The 18692-nt window shown below is 43.5% G+C and overlaps 1 protein-coding gene across 1 annotated transcript; it reads left to right on the forward strand.

The window, feature by feature from the left end:
• Nucleotides 1–299: 299 nt before the first annotated feature.
• Nucleotides 300–17512, forward strand: LOC101931626 (high-affinity choline transporter 1-like). Its single transcript, XM_065581574.1, has 8 exons — nucleotides 300–1992; nucleotides 3314–3427; nucleotides 8114–8269; nucleotides 8758–8906; nucleotides 10506–10649; nucleotides 11102–11255; nucleotides 12923–13140; nucleotides 14934–17512. The coding sequence occupies exons 1-8, from the start codon at nucleotides 1815–1817 to the stop codon at nucleotides 15408–15410; spliced, it is 1590 nt and encodes a 529-aa protein (XP_065437646.1). The 5' UTR covers nucleotides 300–1814; the 3' UTR covers nucleotides 15411–17512.
• The last annotated feature ends 1180 nt before the right edge of the window (nucleotides 17513–18692 follow it).

Consider the following 18692-nt stretch of genomic DNA (forward strand, 5'->3'; position numbering starts at 1 on the left):
CATGCTATTCATTACCTGGAACAGTTTCACTTTCTAGGACTTTGCAGATGCTATGGTGAAGGTGAAATTTGGTGCCTCTTACTAACATACCACACTGAAAATGTATATTTAAAATGTACAGTATTTCTCACCTAGCTTTTTATATCTATACATTTAGGGCCAAATTCTGATACTCTTATTCAGGCTGAATAGTGCCAGATTTTAATAAGATTACTAATAGACTACAGTATTATTCAGCCTAAGAAAAGGTATCAGAATTTGGCCTTTAGGCTTTTTCTTTTTTAAATGAAAACAACCACACTATTTTTATTTGTACAAATCCCCCTGTCAGATTGAAGCAAAGTTTACACAAATCTTGCTTCCTCTGCTATTTCTAATGAATTTTTCATATTACAGTTTGATGTCAAATTCATCTGTTTTGTCAAAAATTTAGTTAAAAACCTCTCATATAATTGCACTTTGAACACGTCTCTCACTCAAACAAAATGTTTGCTATTAGATTAGGATTTTTGGGCCACAAACCCAGCAACATGAAGGGCCTTGAACTGGCCTTCATTCTGCTATCAGTGCTATCAGGACAGCTTCATACTGCTTCCAGAATGTTTTGAGAACACTGTACACAGAGGGATTGCCAATGGACTATTTACAGAATGCTATAATAAAAAAAACAAAAAACCCAAGGTTCTCCTCAGGTCTTTCTCTTCAAGACTTTCCACAGCCACAGTCAATGTACGTTAGTTCTTAGTGTGTATTGTTAAACTAAAGGTCATGTGAGTTTCACAAAATTGCTGCCTCTTGATCTCTGCATGAGGTGGAGTGTTTAGAAGAAACTGTTAAGATGTTTTGGACTTATAAATTCCAGCTAAGCATGCAAATGAAGGACTGTTCAAGAAACAATCTTTGATTTACCATCAAGGATCTACTTCTAGGATAAATTCCGGTTTTCAGGAGAGGCACAGCAAACGTATGCCCACTACCCCAAAGAAGGAAAGTGTTACCTGGCATCAAGGATCATATCTCAATGGACAGAAAGAGAAAGACTGAAAGTCTACTGCCCAGAGCAGGATTTCAGCCATAGATCAACCAAAATGCTGACGTCTAAACTATATAAATTACTCACATCCTACCATATAAGGGGTTCCTATTGGAAGTTTATCATCTGTTTGAAGGACAACTTCTTACATTGATCAAAGAAAGATTTCTCTTTCTAATTACCTGAGAAACATTCTAACAGGAGTTTGTTAAATTCAGTCTCCAGAGAAACAGCTGTGTTACCTGTTGTTTTATGGTATGATGCAACACTGTCTACACCCCTGCCTGCTTTTAGCAATGAAACTGATGTGAGCTTGATTTGAATTAAGGGAATGCTACTCATTCAGTTGATCACTGATTTTTTTCTTTCCTGAATTTCTTTTTATTATAATGATTTTTTTTTAATTTCAATCAACTTTGTTCAGATGAGATTCTCATCCACATATATGCTGACCTCATAACTAGAACCAAGCAAAATGGATACTGATTATTCACATGCCAATGCATATCATACAAAATATTACATTTCCCCTCATTGATATCACACTGACATTATACAACACATAAATGCTGATTTGCCTTAATCCCAATCCCTTATCTACCCCACTCTACTTCCACCCAGAAGGCAGGATTGGATATTTCCTCAAGAAGGGTGGAGACTGAAAGACAGAGACATAGTATCCAGTACCTTGACCAAAATTTTGGCTCATAATTCTTTTTGGTAGTGTGGGAGCACTACTGAATCCATATTTATCTCTGTGGTCCAGAATAAACTGCAGAAAATGGCTCTGAATATACCTGGCTTGGTAGCTTTGATTGTGTTTTATGCAATAACTTTAGCCATTGGAATTTGGGCTTCTTGGAAAAGCAAAAAGTACCAGAAGAAAGGGAAACCAAGTGAGATGATCATAGTGGGGGGCAGGAACATGAATTTTTTCATTGGATTATTCACTGCGACGGGTAAGTGTTCTTAAAGGAAATTCTTTTATCTTATTAAAATATTCAGGTTGAGTTTCTCATTCACAACATAAATTTGCTCTTTTAAGTCTGGGATATGGAATTAAAGTTTTATTAGCATTATGGGCTAGATTGTGCCAGCCCTACTCACACTGAGTAGTCCCTAATGTCTTGAGTAGTCTCACTTAAATTAGTGGGACTCCCTGAGGAATATGATACTACTCAAGAAGATAGAATGTGGTTCTAATTTAGGGCCAGATTCTGCTACCTTCACTCATGTTGAATACCTTACTTGTTATGTGGGATACGGTGCCACTCATCATGAGTAAGTCTATCAAAATCTGCCTGTAAAGAAGGATGCATATATAGTTCTTTGAGGCATTTACATACTATGCTTCTGACGCCTCTTCTATTTCTTCTGTGTTTTCCCATTGTCAGAAATTTGTCCCTCTTACCTGTCATTAGGGGAATGCGGTCCCAAGTGACATTTGTCTGGCCAACAGATTTGCTTGGTTTAAATCTAAGCTGAAGATTCGCTTTTTTGAATGCAATATGTGCTTGACTGTTGTTTTAAGGGATTTATTTTCTTAAGCACACATTTACAATTGTAAAGGACCATGATACATGGGAATTATGTTCTATAAATCATTAAGGAACAATAAATGTAACGCTATTTGCTCTTGCTATCTGCTCCAGCCAGTGTCTACCATTAACAAAAACAGAAATAAAAATAAACCTACTCAAATTGCCTAGAAATATTCTGAACATTAATGAGTTTTCCATGCAAATGTGGCTATTCACTTTTGAATATCGCCTCTCCAGAATTTTACTCAGGCCAAGTCTACACTGCACTGTTTTGTCAGCATAGCTATGTCAGACAGGGGTGTAAAAAACCCTCATCCCCCAGCCATCACAGCTATGCTGGCAAAACCCTCGGAATAGATTCAGCTATGCTGACACCAGAGTGCTTCTGTTGTCATCCAGGAAGGTGATGTTACTATGCCGGCAGAAAAAAATGACTGTCAGCCTACGCTGCATCCCCTCTAGGGGCTTTTGCCAGTATAAATGTACCGGTATAGCTGTATCCACAGAACCTGTGTAGTGTAAACTAGCCTTTAGGGTCAGATTCTGATAATCCTATCCACATTGCATAGTACCTTATTCCAGAAATAGGCCATTGGAGTAAATGTGAGTGTGAGTAAACACTCACCAGTGTGAATAGAGGTTCACAGTCTGGCCCTGTATTTTTCAACATGTTTTATGAGAGTGGTAAGGCAATATATGTCTCATCGCTATTTCTCCTGCCCCCCCCCTTTTTTTTCAGCAACATGGGTCGGAGGAGCATATATCAATGGTACAGCTGAAACTGTCTATCTTCCCACAAGAGGACTAGTGTGGGTCCAGGCACCAATAGGATTTGCTTTGTCCCTTGTCATTGGTAAAAAAAAAAAAAAAAAAAAAGCATGTTATAAATCTTTTTTTTTTTTAATCCAGTGTTATGGATCTAAAAATTTCAGCCTCTCCCAGTGTTGACCGAGTCTTTTCCCTGCTACCCAGAACACACAGGTTCACAGAGAGGCTCTTGAGCTGAAGAAGTATGTCGTTTATTTGCTGATTCAGTGAGTGATCAGTGCACCGGAACAGGGCACAGCATAGGGTTAAATGCAAGCGCATACCCATATTCAGGTGCCCACCTTAAATACATAGTTACAAAATCAGTCATTATAGATATAAACACTTTTCTGCCTAACACTAAGATTAGTTTGCTAACTCAGTTGTTTACCTGATCAGGTTGTTGACCAAGATGTTCCCCTGATTGAATCGCTGACCAGTTGTTCATCTGATTGACGTGCTGGGTCAGCTTTTCACCTGGCTGTTCTACCTCCCTGCCAGACAAGCAGGCAGCTTTTCACATGTCCCAACTCCTACAATATACATTCGACACATTACATATTCTACACTCAGGTAACTGTCAAATACTCAGGGCTGTTTAAATTATTCTGAATGAAGTGTCAGATAGTGGACATCCAAAAAGTGATATCATTGGCCTTTATTGGACTATTCTGCATACATACAACAGATTCAGGATGAGAATTCAAGGGATTAATAATTGCAGGATCCGGGCCTAAAATGCAGAACTCAATGGGGCTCTGTGCAATTGCAGAGATTCATCTGCATGAGACAATCTACAGCAAAATAATCTTACTTGTGTGTTTTGCTTGCATGTGATATTCTGTTAATAGTGTTTTTCTCCAATATCCTTTTGGCAGTAGGAACATCAGGCCCTCAACAAAATGTAATTCTTTCTTTGAAATGTTTGTGGAGCTAAAAAGTATCACCATGATTTCCCCACCAAAATACATTCTCCTAACACCTTTAATCTCAATGCATGTTTGTTATAGAAGACCTGGCAAAGTCCCTTAGTGGACAGTCACCAGTCAGCTGTAATTGTACCTATTTTGGAGCCCATGTGCTTCCAAGCCAGCTGGATCTGGTCAGCATCCAGTCACTGCTTCTAACTGGGCCTCTCAGGGTATGTCTACACAGCAATGCAAGCCTAAGATTAATGGGACTCAAGTTGACCTGACTCAACCTTGGGATTGAGCTTTTACAATGCATTTTAACCCCAGGTTAAGGATTTTCTGACCCCTAGTGCGCACACTTGTAACACTGACAGATCCTGGTTGGCCCTTATGGCCCTTAGCTAAGGCTGTAGAGCTGATTCATTAATCTAAGTGGTCTCGGTGCCACTAGCTGGGACAGAACACCACACCCAGGAGGTGTGTGGGTTTCACACACACACACACACACACACACACACACACGCGCGCCAGTGTCGACACTCTAGGCTTAGTAATGTGTTGCACTGTGAGAAAACTCTACTGCCCATGCTGTTTCCTAACTGTGGAAACAGAGTTATTGACCGGACTCAGGTGCCCATAAGGATCACATGAGTACATAAGCTGCATAATTAGCTCCTTTGGTGGCTGTCTCAATAGAATGACTGGGGATTGAGAAGGCTTTACACTGAGCTACCATCTAACCAGACAACTAGGCTGTCCACCTCTAGGCTGAGTCACTTTGGCAGGAAAATGCCCATGTGCAGCTATTCTGAGGAGAATTAGCACATCAGGCTCCCGGGCTGTCAAACTATGAAAGTGAAACTTTGCAATTCTTAATTTCTAAAATGGGATGTTCAGTGCAGGTGTTTTTGTTTGGCTGTTTTTTTATTTACCTTTGTCTGTTTTTTCGAAGTTTGACATAAAAGGCGGGTTTCAGAGGAAAAGCACTCCAGCCCAGCTGGCAGCAGAGCAGTGAAGTGCATCCCCAGGGCTTGGGGTACCATGTGCTCGAGCACCTCTCAGGATCCCTTATCCCTGCCCTGACACATCCTGGGAGGCAGGGATAAGAGATCCCTGGGAGGCTGTGGGGAAGTTTTGGGGCTGGCTCCCACTTACTGCCCTGACAGCACACACTGCCTGCGCACTCTGCACATGCAGCCCCAGAGGGGCCAGAGAGAGGAGACCAAGCAGCAGCCCTGCAGGAAGTGGGAGCAGTCAGGGTAATGGGGGTCATCTGTCCCTGGGCCATGCTGAGCTGGGAGCTCCGCTCTCCCCTCTCCCTGCAGGGCAGTCACTTGATCCTTGCTCTACTCTCGAGGGCCCCCGCCTTCCCTAGGGTTGCATGTTCAGTAGACAATGGGTTACCCGCTGATTCGACCTGCTGCCATTTGCAAAGGGAGGTGCAGCTTCCATTTGCAATAGAGTGCAACAGATGACATCACAGATTGTCGGCATAGAGAAGACTAAGGAAGTTGCCCCAAGGAACTCTGGGATACAGCCGGAGGACTTCCAGGACCCAAGTCAGGCTGGGACCCCGTGCACATAGGAAAGTAATAGGGCTCGAACCCCAGGTCCCAGTGCCAGCTTAACATGGGCTCCGACCCTCCAGCCCTGCAGGATCCTGGGATCCTAGGTCCGAGCCCTAGGTTAGCACAATTGGTGTGTGGACGCAAGGGGAGTTAGATTTGAGCCCAGGATCAAGCCTAGGCTTACACTGAGGGGTAGACACACCCTAAGGCCCACTACTGGGTGCAGACCTCTTGTCTGGCCCCCTCTCTGGGTGCTCTGGATTGTAATTTAACTCTTTGGGGACACATGGCAGGTAAAGTAAGGAACACAGGCTTAGCTTTGGAGTTTTTAAAATCACAGTAACCTTTGCTGTCAAAGCATACAAGAGTTACAGATCTCTAGGAAAACAACAGGCGCCTGAATGCTCTTTTCCCTGTGTCTATGCTCATCCCTTTTTGTGAGTCCTTAGGCCTAGTCCATGTGTCCAGCAGTTAGGCCCCGTGGGCCCTTTACCTTCTGCAGTATCAGTTGTCCAGCAAGAGAGTGAGAACCAAGAGCAGATCTTGCCTTTAAATAAGGTTTCAGTCCCCTTTGTCATGCTATCTACTGACCAGCTTCATCATCTCAGTCAGGTGGTTGAAGTCCTACTCCCCTGGGAGACAAACTGGGAGAACCAGTTTCCTTTAGCCTGGCCACTGGTTTCAGCAAATCCATTGTTCTGACAAGCACCATTGATGACTCTTGTGTTAGTTGCTTCAGGGGGGCTCCCTGGATTACAATAAGCTGCCTTGGTCTGTCTTTGGCATCTCTAGGCAGGCACAACTACACACTCCAATGCAAGTCACATTCTTCAAAATGGCAGTTACAATGTCAAGGGCAGGTCACAATTAGATACAGCCATATACCAGCCCATCACATAAAGCTGGAGTAATGGGTGTGCAACAGTGCCATTTGTGGGCAGTTTCCCCCAGAAGTGTGTAGTAGGAATTTAGCAGAATCCTACAAGTAGAGACAAGGAAGAGCTGCTCTTACACTGGGAAATATCTGCCCCCTAGGAGCATGAGCCAAAGCCCATTGAAATCAATGGAAAGATGCCCATTGACTTCCATTTCAGTCAGGCCCTAAAGCAGTAGCCTGTGGGCACGGCAACCCTTTCTCATGTGAGTAATCCTTACCAACACAAGAAGCCCCATTCAGAGACTGCAGGTCCAGTCCAGCACCCCTTCCTCATGTCAGTAATCCCCAGACAAGCAGTCCTGTAGGCATCAGGATTTGGCACTACATACATTCATCAATTGTAATGGGACTACTTGTTTGAGTTAGGAGTGCTGATATGAGGAAGGAGTGTAGGACTGGGCTCAGTTCATGAGATGCTGACATTAAAAACAAGATAATTTAATTTTGGAGGAGGCATAGGGGAGCTGCAGGTTTCATTGTATGTAACTGAGGGCAGCATTTATCTCAGTACATTGCATGGCATCTAGCATTCACAAAATCAAGGACAAAGCTATTGCCTTCTATTGACCAAAGCAGGTAGCATAGGCAGGGGAAGGCTGTGCCTCCCCAAACAACCTGGCATGGCCCTGCCCACGCTCCGCCTGGAAAGCCCCCTCCTGCTTGCCCTCGTCCTTCTCCCTTCACCCCAGCCCAGCTGGTCACTTGTCTTCAGGGAAGCATTCTGGGGCTGGAGCTGGGGCTAGGGTGGCTGTGGCCGGGACTTGGGGTGGTTGGGACCACCCAGCACTGAGGGGCCCCCAGGCACTTAGGCCGCGCCACCCGGTGCTGGGGAGGAAGGATGCCAGAGCTGGGACTGTCCGCCCTGTGCTTGGGGGCGCTCAGGGGCTGGGGGGAGGGGCTGGCGGCCATGGGGAGGGGGGGGGGGGGGGGCTCTGGGATCCAGCAGGGCCTCGGGCAGGGGCTAGCCTCCCTGAGCCAGTGGGTCACCCACCACCCATGCCAAAGCGCATTTTTTTCAGATAATGTAAGACCCTTTACAGTGAAAACTCTTTAGGGCCTGGCATTGCCTGAAGGAGATGGTTATTGATGAGAAATGCACTTTAAAAAGCTTGGTAAATGTGGATATTTAATGAATTGTGGAGGTGATCAGCTGACGGACATTTTAATGGGGAACATTAGCAAGTTATTGCAATGTGACCTGTGAACATTGACTAATGCTGGCTTTAATACAGATGTCATTTAGAACAAGAGGACAGTTCTGACAATTTCTTAGGAGATTGTATAAAATTCAATGACAATATTATCATTTTTGATAGGTGGCCTCTTCTTTGTAAATCCAATGAGATCCAAAAATTATGTGACAATGATGGATCCTCTCCAAGAAACATACGGGAACATGATTGGAAGCCTTCTCTTTATTCCACCATTAATAGGAGATATATTCTGGTTTGCAGCTACTCTTGCTTCATTAGGTAAATATATTTGCTCTGCTGTTGTATTTGATAGAAAGACGATGTAGCAAAACACAGAGGACAAGGGAAAGCCAGCCATGGATAGCTCTGCTTTACACCACCTTTTGCGGATTATGTGTTCATCGCTCATTCGTGAAAATATATTGTTTATTCCCTTTCCTAATGTTTCTTGTGCATGTTTAAAGTAAAACTGATGGAAATATAAAATTCACATTTCCATAGTACTAGGTAATGCTGTGTATTTATTTATTATCATCCTGATATTATAAATGGGGACTGAAGTGCAGAGAGCGGAAGTGACTTGGCCAAGGTCACAAAGTTAGTTGGTGGCAGCACAAGAAATAAAACTCCGGAATCCTTGGCTTCTAGCCAGGTACATAACCACTAGATTGCATTGCCATTGGTATCATTTAACCACTTATTTGTATAATAAGAAACTTGCACATATAAAACCTGTTATGATTGTTCAAAACTGTCTTTGTCTGCAGGGGCAACAATGAGGGTCATTTTGGATATCAGAGGCTATTTGGCCATCATCATATCGGCATGCACTGTTATATTCTACACTTTACTGGGAGGACTGTACTCAGTTGCATACACCGATGTGATACAGCTGATTTTTATTGTGCTCAGCCTGGTAAGTTCAATGCATTTCTGGGTTTTCAGTTTTCTCAATATTGAACAAGTAAAGATGAGACACAAAATTCCTCTCGCATTTTCACCGGTCTCAGTCCAAAGTAGGTCCATTGACACTGGTCTCAGACCCCAAAGCTCAACTTTAGGTGTAAAAACAAAAAAGGCCCCAGGACTACATTAAGCCAGTTTTCCAACTCTTACTTGGGTTGAGTAGCACTTACTCATGGGTGCAGTCTACTGTCTATTCACATGAGTAAATGCTAATCCATTTGAGTAAAGATTGCAGAATTTAGCCCATAATTATCTTGGTTGGAAATAAACAAAACTCAATAAGACGACTAGCTAAAAACACCAATTAATTTAAATAAAGCAACCATGCTCTTAACTACATGATGCAAGACACGAGACGTAATTCTTCCAGTCTACTCTGCATTGATTAGGCCTCACTAGAGTATTGGGTTCAGTTCTGGGAGCCACATTTCAGGACAGATGTGGACAAATTGGAGAAAATGCAGAAAAGAGCAACAAAAATTATTAAAGGTCTAGAAAACATGGCCTATGGGGGAAGATTGAAAAATTGGGTTTGTTTAGTCTGGAGAAGAGAAGACTGAGAAGGGGACATGGTAACAGTTTTCAAGTACATAAAAGGTTGTTACAAGGACAAGGAGGAAATTTATTCTTGTTAACCTCTGGTTGGACATTAGGAAAAACTTCCTGTCAGGGTGGTTAAGCACTGGAATAAATTGCCTAGGGAGGTTGTGAAATCTCCGTCATTGGAATTTTTAAAGAGTAGATTAGACAAACACCTGTCAGGGATGGTCTAGATACTTAATCCTGTCTTGAGTGCAGGGGATTGGACTAGAAGACTCTTGAGGTCCCTTCCAGTCCTACACTTCTATGATGACCAGGCAGATGCAGGACTGGGCCCAAGAATGGGGGCAAACAAATGACACTTTGCACCTCCTTTGTGCCTGGTTCACAGCTGAGAATGTGCTCAATCTCTCTGTGTCTGAGTTTATCCAACATTACAACGGTGATAATAATTCATATATGGTGGCCCTTTCTGATGGACTCTACTTTTCCTGTTGATAACTGAACATTGACATACCACATTCTTGACATAGAGGATATGATACATGGAGTGAAGATTTTAACCTTAATGCATTAGTGAAATACATTGGGCTGGCACTAGGGTGACCAGATAGCAAGTGTGAAAATCAGGACAGGCGGTGAGGGATCATAGGTACTTATATAAGACAAAGCCCCGGATATCGGGACTGTCCCTATAAAATCAGGACATCAGTCTAGCTGGCACTGAAAGGCCTTGTAGAACAAGAAGGAATTTGAATGAGCTTGAGGGAAATGCTTAGGAAAAAGGAGAGGGAATGAGATACAGGAACAGGAATAAAGGGTGGCATGAAATGAAGATGAGCAGGAGGAGGAGGCAAAAGGGACAGTTAGGCAGCAGGCTTGGGATGATTGTAGGAGGCAGGAGTAGGAGAGGAGAAATTAGAGCAAAGGCAAGGCCAAGAAGCTTGAATAGGATATAGAAGTGAGAGGAAGCTAGTGAAGAGATTCAGTGTTTCCATTTTAATCCCAGTGGATCTGTGTCCCATTTGCCCTGCTCAACTCTGCAACAGAAAGCATTTATTACACTGCTGCTCAGGAATCCTACCAAGCCCCTTGGATTGGGCAAGTACAAACAGAATATCTTGGACGGTGGCTGGATGACTTCTTGTATCTGGTAAGAAATCTTTCTTGGATGGGTTGGTGGGGTGGGAAATTGGACTGGGTGAATGGTTTCATCATCCATTCCAAAGCCAGTCCACAGAGTTGGCAAAAGACTCATCCCTGAAACAAAGGCCACCGCCCTGCCAAACTTCAACTCTCTGCTCCCAAGCATCAAGGCGCTAAGAAAGAGTCACAAAAAAGGCATTTTTCAGTGGCCACATTCTCAGGAAATAGTTGGACCATTCTGGCTGAACTTAAAAAAAAAAAAAAATCAGCTGGTGACAAGAATTTCACCCTAAACAGTTAAAGTTTGTTAAAGGTATAAGCAACTTGAAACTAAGCTCTTATAATGATAAGTGTCTGGTAACCTTGATAACAGAAGGTGCTACTAGCCCTACCAATAAATAAAATAATACTAATAGGCAAGGAATGTTGTCTCACTGCATTAACATTTGAACATTTCAGGTTCTTGGTAGTATCCCGTGGCAAACTTATTTCCAACGAGTTCTCTCAGCGTCCTCACCAAGACAAGCAAGGCTCATTTCCTATCTCTCTGGACTGGGTTGCTTTTCAATGGCCATCCCCTCTGTGCTCATAGGGGCCGTAGCAGCATCCACAGGTAAAACTAAATCATGTGGCTTTAAGAAATGTACTTTTTTGCTCAAGATTTAAAATCAGTGGCCAAGATTATTAAAATAGGGCCTAAAGATAGGACTCCATTGTCCTAATTTAGGCACCTAATAAAGCAGCCTGGTTTCAATGCTGAGCTTCTAGTAGCTCTTACTGACATCAGTGGGAGCTGCTGGATATTTAGCATTTTTGATACTCAGGCCACTTATTTAGGGGCCCGAATCAGAATGCTGGAGCCTTCCAGCTTCTGATTCAGGTGTTCAAGTCCCTAATATATTTTTAAATCTCAGTTGTGGGATCTCCATTAGACCCCCTATCAATGTCTTCCTTATGTTTTATGTTAGGTAAAGAAGGGGGCTGCCACATTTCTATTCTGTGCACAGTACAGTACATACACTTGAGCGCAAAAAGAAAAAAAAAGACCAATAAAACTTATTTTCCCTCACTGCTTTATACTCACGATCTTCGCTGGGTTGTGTCGGTATCATTGATCATGTTCAGGGGAGAAAACGCTCAAAGGAATGTAAAGGTTCAGTGATAAAACCAAAAGAAACAACTCCCTCTCCCTTCCCCTCCAAAAAAAATCGCAACCACCCTAGTTGGAGCAGGATCAAGCTCTTGTGGAGGTAAATAGCTTAGTAAGAGTCAGAAAAGAATTTGATATTTATGGGCTAAAGCTGTCAGAGAAATCAGTGCAAAGACCCCATCTCTGAGCAATTAGGGTCTGGAGACCTCTCAGTGCCCTGTTCCCAGAAGCAGCAGAGGGGACACGCCTGCAGGCACATTGTGCACTGGACCAATCATCCCTCCAACTGGTTGACTCAGTTCACTGCCAGTTTACCCAGCAGTATTGAACCATTGTGCCCCTTACTTGTGTTAGGATTTGGCATTAACAACATATACATGCTTTCTAGCTAGGTTTCCAAGAACTTTCAGTTTTCGTGCTTCAGGACATAAGAACATAAGAATGGCCCCACTGGGTCAGACCAAAGGTCCATCTAGGCCAGTATCCTGTCTTCCGACAGTGGCCAATGCCAGGTGCCCCAGAGGGAATGAACAGAACAGGTAATCATCAAGTGATCCATCCTCTGTCGCTCATTCCCAGCTTCTGGCAAACAGAGGCTAGGGACACCATCCCTGCCCATCCTGGCTAATAGTTTATCTAATTTATCTAGTTCTTTTTTGAACCCTGTTATGGTCTTGGCCATCACAACAGCCTCTGGCAAGGAGTTCCACAGGTTGACTGGGCATTTTGTGAAGAAATACTTCCTTTTATTTATTTTAAACCTGCTGCCTATTAATTTCATTTGGTGACCCCTAGTTCTTCTGTTATGACAAGTAGTAACCAACACTTCCTTACCTACTTTCTCTACACCAGTCATGATTTTATAGACCTCAATCATATCCCCCCTTAGCCATCTCTTTTCCAAGCTGAAAAGTCCCATTCTTATTAATCTCTCCTCATATACTGATACATGATCACTGATACACATACACTGATCACCAGCTGGAGTCAGGAAACAACCTAATCTAAGTACTAAAACACAGTTTTTAGCTGCACAAGGATGGTTCTTTGTAGAAATACAGCTCTGAAGGCAACAAAAGCATGAATTAAATATTTAATTCTTCACCTCCTTTTATTGTTCTGTGTTCAAGACTGGAACCAGACGAGCTATGGTCTTCCAACACCAGTGGAGAGAGGAGAGTCAGCTATGATACTGCCATTAGTGCTGCATTATCTCTGCCCAGCCTACATTTCCATTGGCGGCTTGGGAGCTATCACTGCTGCCGTCATGTCTTCTGCAGATTCAGCCCTTCTCTCTGCCAGCTCTATGTTTGCACACAACATCTACAGAAAAATTCTTAGGAAACAGGTGACAGATTCATCACTAGTATTTACAGCGGGGAGAAACTGCTGAAAATCTGTGCACATTTTTTGCCATCATTTCACATGTCTGATTTCAGATTCCCAAAATTTCAACTGATTGTCAAATTTAGGGAGACTGGAATTTTCACATGACATTTGCTCTCCCCGGTACAGCACTGCTCTCTGCTGGAAGCCCGGAGACCCCAGACTTGAATACTTGTCTGTCATGACTGGGATATGTGATCTTGTCCAAGTCATTTAGGCCCAGATTCTTAAAGGTATTTAGTCAATTGCTGTACGCAGCATTTTAAGGCCCAACTGATTTAGGAGCCTAAACTAATTTTCAAACGTGATTTAGGCCCTTAAGAGTCTAAATCCCATTGGCTGCCTGGTATTTTGGCTCCTAATTGCCAAAATCCTGTTGGAAAATGAGATTTGGTTAGGTGCTGCAACACTGAGCACAGCAATGCCCAGTGCTTAATTTGTAAAGAAAGAGGTGCCAGGGTTCAAGCAGTTAGATGACGGGTCTCAAGCAATTATTTTACATTCATAACTGATGCAGCAAGCCCAGAGGTGCTGGGGCTATGAACTGCCAAGCCTAGAGATCTGGCACAAATGAAGTACTGGCAATGCCTAAAAACCATTAAAAATCTGTGCCTTGCCCTCTGGGAGCCTTGTTCTCCTATCTTTTAAAATGGGGGTAAGAACATTGAAGTAGAAGTGTTGTGAAACATAAATGTAACTGGGGTTAAAGGTCACAAATTATGTTGTAACGAAGATGAAATTCATAGATCACACCTCCATATCTCACAACAACCGGGACTGATTAATGCTTTAACAGACTGTATGTTATTGATACAACACAGAGAGACTGATCCCACTCCCATTGCAGCAAATGGGAGTTTTAATATAGACTTCAATGGGGATAGCATCAAGTCTGTAAAGGTGTATAAGTCAGAGGCGGTAACAGAGTCCAGGAGCTACTGATTCCCATTCCTGTGGTCAGCCAGCTAGCCCATGCTGCCAAAGCCAAATTGGGTTTTGCAAAAACAACGGAAGTTTGCAGAAGTTCTGTAAACTCAAAATGGCAAATGTTTTGATTATGGGTACGTCTACACAGAAACTAGACACCCATGGCTGGCCCATGCCAGCCAACTTTGGCTTGCGGGGCACGGGCTGCTGGGCTGTTCTATTGCTATGTAGACTTTCAGGCTCAGGTTGGAGCCTGGTTCTAGGACCCTGCGGGGTAGGAGGATCCCAGAGCTGAGGCTCCAGGCCGAGCCTGGAAGTCTACACAACAATGAAACAGCCCCACAGCCTGAGCCCCGTGAGCTTGAGTCAGCAGGCACGGGCCAACCACGGGTTTTTCTTTGCTATGTAGATATACTCTATGTTGCTCAGCTCCAGTATTTGATAGTAAGTTCTTACTATATATTTTACTATGTACCTTTTTATTATTATTAGCTACTCTCATTCCAAAGATGTCTTTCAAAATGAACATGGCCCCGAGGTTTGAATGTAGAGTTTTTCTAAATCAAGACAAATTCAAACCCAGCCCAGGTTAGTAATGCTTACAGATAGTCTTCCGCTGAAGAATTTAGTTCTGGATCCAGATTTTGAACACACCTACGTTCTGAGGTATTTGGATCTAGAATTTTGGTTTGGCCCATCAGAAGCTATTTGTAAAATTTGGATCTGGATATTATTTATATGATCACTGTAAACGTGAGATTGGATTCAGGGCGAGATTAAAAAATGAGCCAATGATGATTTCTACAACAATACTCTCTTATTTTACAGGCTACGGAGAAAGAAGTAGTCTGTATAATGAGGGTCTCCATGGTGGTTTTGGGGACAGCAGCTGCAGGCCTGGCTTTCCTTTCTAACTCTGTTTATGATCTGTGGTTCCTGAGTGGCGAGCTGGTGTACGCCCTTCTCTTTCCCCAGCTCTGCTGCGTCCTCTTCATCCCCAACACCAACACATATGGCTCAGCTGCTGGATTCCTCGTCGGGTTCCTGTTAAGGCTTCTGGCAGGGGAGCCTTCCCTGAAAATCCCCCCTGTAATCCACTACCCAGGCTGCTCCCTTGTGGACGGGGTCTACGTTCAGCTGTTCCCTTTTAAAACCTTCACCATGCTTCTCACTTTGGGGACTATCGTCGCTGTTTCATACCTGGTGGCGTTTTTGTTTAAGAGAAACATCCTCCCTCGCAGATGGGATGTTTGCAGTGTAATAGAAGAAAATAGTGCATTCACCCACCCGCCCTGCGCCAGATAGAACAGGTGGATTTACAAGCAGCTATGCTACTAGAGAATCATGCTTAAATGCAGGGCATCACTGAGCATTCTGCAGTTCAGTTACCAGTCAATGACATTTCTTTTCCAGTCTTCTCTCGCCAATCATGAATTATTTGGTAGATTCATAAAGAAAACAAGAATTCCATTTGCACTATGAAAAGGAATGAAGTCAGAATATGTAATGATTTAAGAGCCTCTGGTGAAGGAACTTGATCCTGCAGTGGTTAGAATTGTTAATATAATGAAATAACTCAATGCTTCTGTGTGTTCTTGGTAACAGGAGCTTGAAAAAATGCAGTAGAGATGACAGGTTACAAAGTGAGTTGCCACAGAGGTGAACTTCGTACATAACACCTCCACATCGCACAACAAAGGGGACTGATTGATCCTTTAATAAATTGTATTTTATTCATAATACACACACAGGTTGATCCTGCTCCCATTGCAGCAAATGGGAGTTTTACTACAGACTTCAATGGGGATAGCATCAGGCCTATGAAAGTATATAGACAAATATGCTACATTTTGAATTTGATATAGTCCCCAGTGAAATGGCAAAGCCATCTGTTGGGGGAGAGATCAGATGTGGAAAAAAATAAGTCACCCACTACTTTTACAATGCATAAATTATACATTGGACCAACCAGGCTATTGAAATCAATACTTTACATTAGTTATACTGAATTTTATGGAGGTATGGTCTAATCACAGTTTAGACAGAAGTCTGGGAGCCAGAAATTCCTGAGTTCTATATATACCTTTGCCAATGACTCCCTCTTGTGGTCTTGGTGAAGTCATTTAAACTATGCTCCCCAGTTTTATTATCTGCAAAATGGGGATAATGGCCCCAATTCAGAATCTCACTTAATCACATGCTTACCTGTAAGCAATTGAGCAATCTTATCTCTGTTTAACAAAGCACTTAAGCACATGCTTAAAGTTAAGCATGTGCGCAGTCCCTTTGACTTCAGACTTTGAACATGCTGATATGCTTTGCTGAACCAGGAACGACAATACTTATCTACATCACATGAGGCTGTGATGATTAATTAGCTAAGGTTTGTAAAGAGGTTTGAAGATGAAAAGTTTTAAGTAAGGATCCACCCACTCCAGCCTGCTAACCATGCTGGTGGCTAACATGGACAGTTGTCAACTAGGATCTTTATTTAGACCAACTCTTTGTGTATAGGTTCTCTGATCATCAGTCAGATAAGGATTCTTCATCATTACTAGGGCCCTACCAAATTCAGGTCCATTTTGGTCAATTTCACAGCCATAGGACTTTTAAAAATAGTAAATTTCATTATTTCAGCTATTTAAATCTGAAATTTCACGGTGTTGTAATTGTAGGGGTCCTGACCCAAAAAGGAGTTGTGGGAGGGTCGCAAGGTTATTGTAGCGGGGGTTGCGGTGCTTCTACCCTTACTTCTGCACTGCTGCTGCTGGCAGTGGCTGCCTTCAGTGCTAGGCAGCTGGAGAGCGGCAGCTGCTGGCCGGGAGCCCAGATCTGAAGGCAAAGACACTTCCAGCAGCAGCGCAGAAGAAAGGATGGCCTGGTAAGGTATTGCCACCCTTACGTCTGTGCTGCTACCTGAAGACCTGGGCCCTCAGTCAGCAGCCACCACTCTCCGGCCGCCCAGCTCTGAAGGCAGCAGTGCAGAAGTAGGGGTGGCATGGTATGGTATTGCCACCCTTACTTCTGTGCTGCTGCTGGTGGGGTGCTGCCTTCAGAGCTGAGCACCCAGCTCTGAAGGCATCACAGAAGTAAGGGTGGTAATACTGCAAGCCCCCCCCCATCCCCCGCAACTCCCTTTTGGATCAGGACCCCCAATTTGATAAATGCTGTTCTCCCTCGTGAAATCTGTAAAAGGGTAAAAACACACAAAAGACCATATTTCATGGGGGGAGACCAGATATCATGGTCCGTGGTGCGTTTTTCATGGCCATGAATTTGGTAGGGCCCTACTCATTCCTGATCTGGCTGAATTGGAAAGACAGCCCTAGAGGTAAAAATCTATTACCAACTTGCTGCACCATCTACTGCCCACTTCTGTGATCCCAGCCATGCTAAAGTTATGCTAAGCAGAGGAAAAGTTTCTTGGGAAGAGACCTCTTCCTCAGTTGTTATTAATATACAATGTTAAAATGCAATAACATTTATGTGACTGAGTGCTATTGATTATCAGTGGGGGAGGTCCAGGTTGGATATCAGGAAAAACTATTTCACTAGGAGGGTGGTGAAACACTGGAATGCGTTACCTAGGGAGGTGGTGGAGTCTCCTTCCTTGGAGGTTTTTAAGGCCCGGCTTGACAAAGCCCTGGCTGGGATGATTTAGTTGGGAATTGGTCCTGCTTTGAGCAGGGGGTTGGACTAGATGACCTCTTGAAGTCCCTTCCAACTCTGATATTCTATGATTCTATGATCATTTTATTTACCCAGACAAACTCTATGATGTCATGGCTTAAACTTAATAACAATTGGACCTCTCTGAACCTAACCCAAACCTTTACAGACCTGGCTTCCAACCTGATCATGTCTCCTCAGTTTCTTTCCATATTCTCTTTCTAATTTGCTGTTGATAAAGAAACAAGGCTTGTGGCCTAGAGACTTTACAACTTTCTCTTCTAGTAGGGAACTTGAAAAAGCTAGCCAGGTAATATTACTATTTACTTTATGGTAGTTCCTAGGGGCCTGAGGACCCTCATTGTGCTAGGGACTGTAAAGACATAACTAAGAGGCAGCTCCTGCTTTCAAGAGCTTACAGTATAAGCCAGGTGTCTTACTGCAAATGAAGACTTACGCAAATATCCCTGGTGCTTTTGTGAACTAAGGGACTTTACATCCACTTATAACTGCCTGCAATTGCGATTGAAGAATGTCAATCAGTGGACACAAAGAGCTAACTAGACTTGCCAGTCTTGTCAAAACCTGCCTAGATGGATGAGCAAGAGGTGGAGGAGTGAGATAGAAGAGGAAGTAGACTGAGACTACATCTACACTACGGGGGGGGGGTGTCGATTTAAGATACACAAATTCAGCTACGCGAATAGCGTAGCTGAATTCGACGTATCGCAGCCGACTTACCCCGCTGTAGGGACGGCGGCAAAATCGACCTCTGCGGCTTCCCGTCGACGGCGCTTACTCCCACCTCCGCTGGTGGAGTAAGAGCGTCGATTCGGGGATCGATTGTCGCGTCCCGATGGGACGCGATAAATCGATCCCCGAGAGGTCGATTTCTACCCGCCGATTCAGGCGGGTAGT

The sequence above is a fragment of the Chrysemys picta genome, chromosome 1 (genome assembly GCF_011386835.1).
Source record: "Chrysemys picta bellii isolate R12L10 chromosome 1, ASM1138683v2, whole genome shotgun sequence".
Taxonomy (NCBI): Eukaryota; Metazoa; Chordata; order Testudines; family Emydidae; genus Chrysemys; species Chrysemys picta.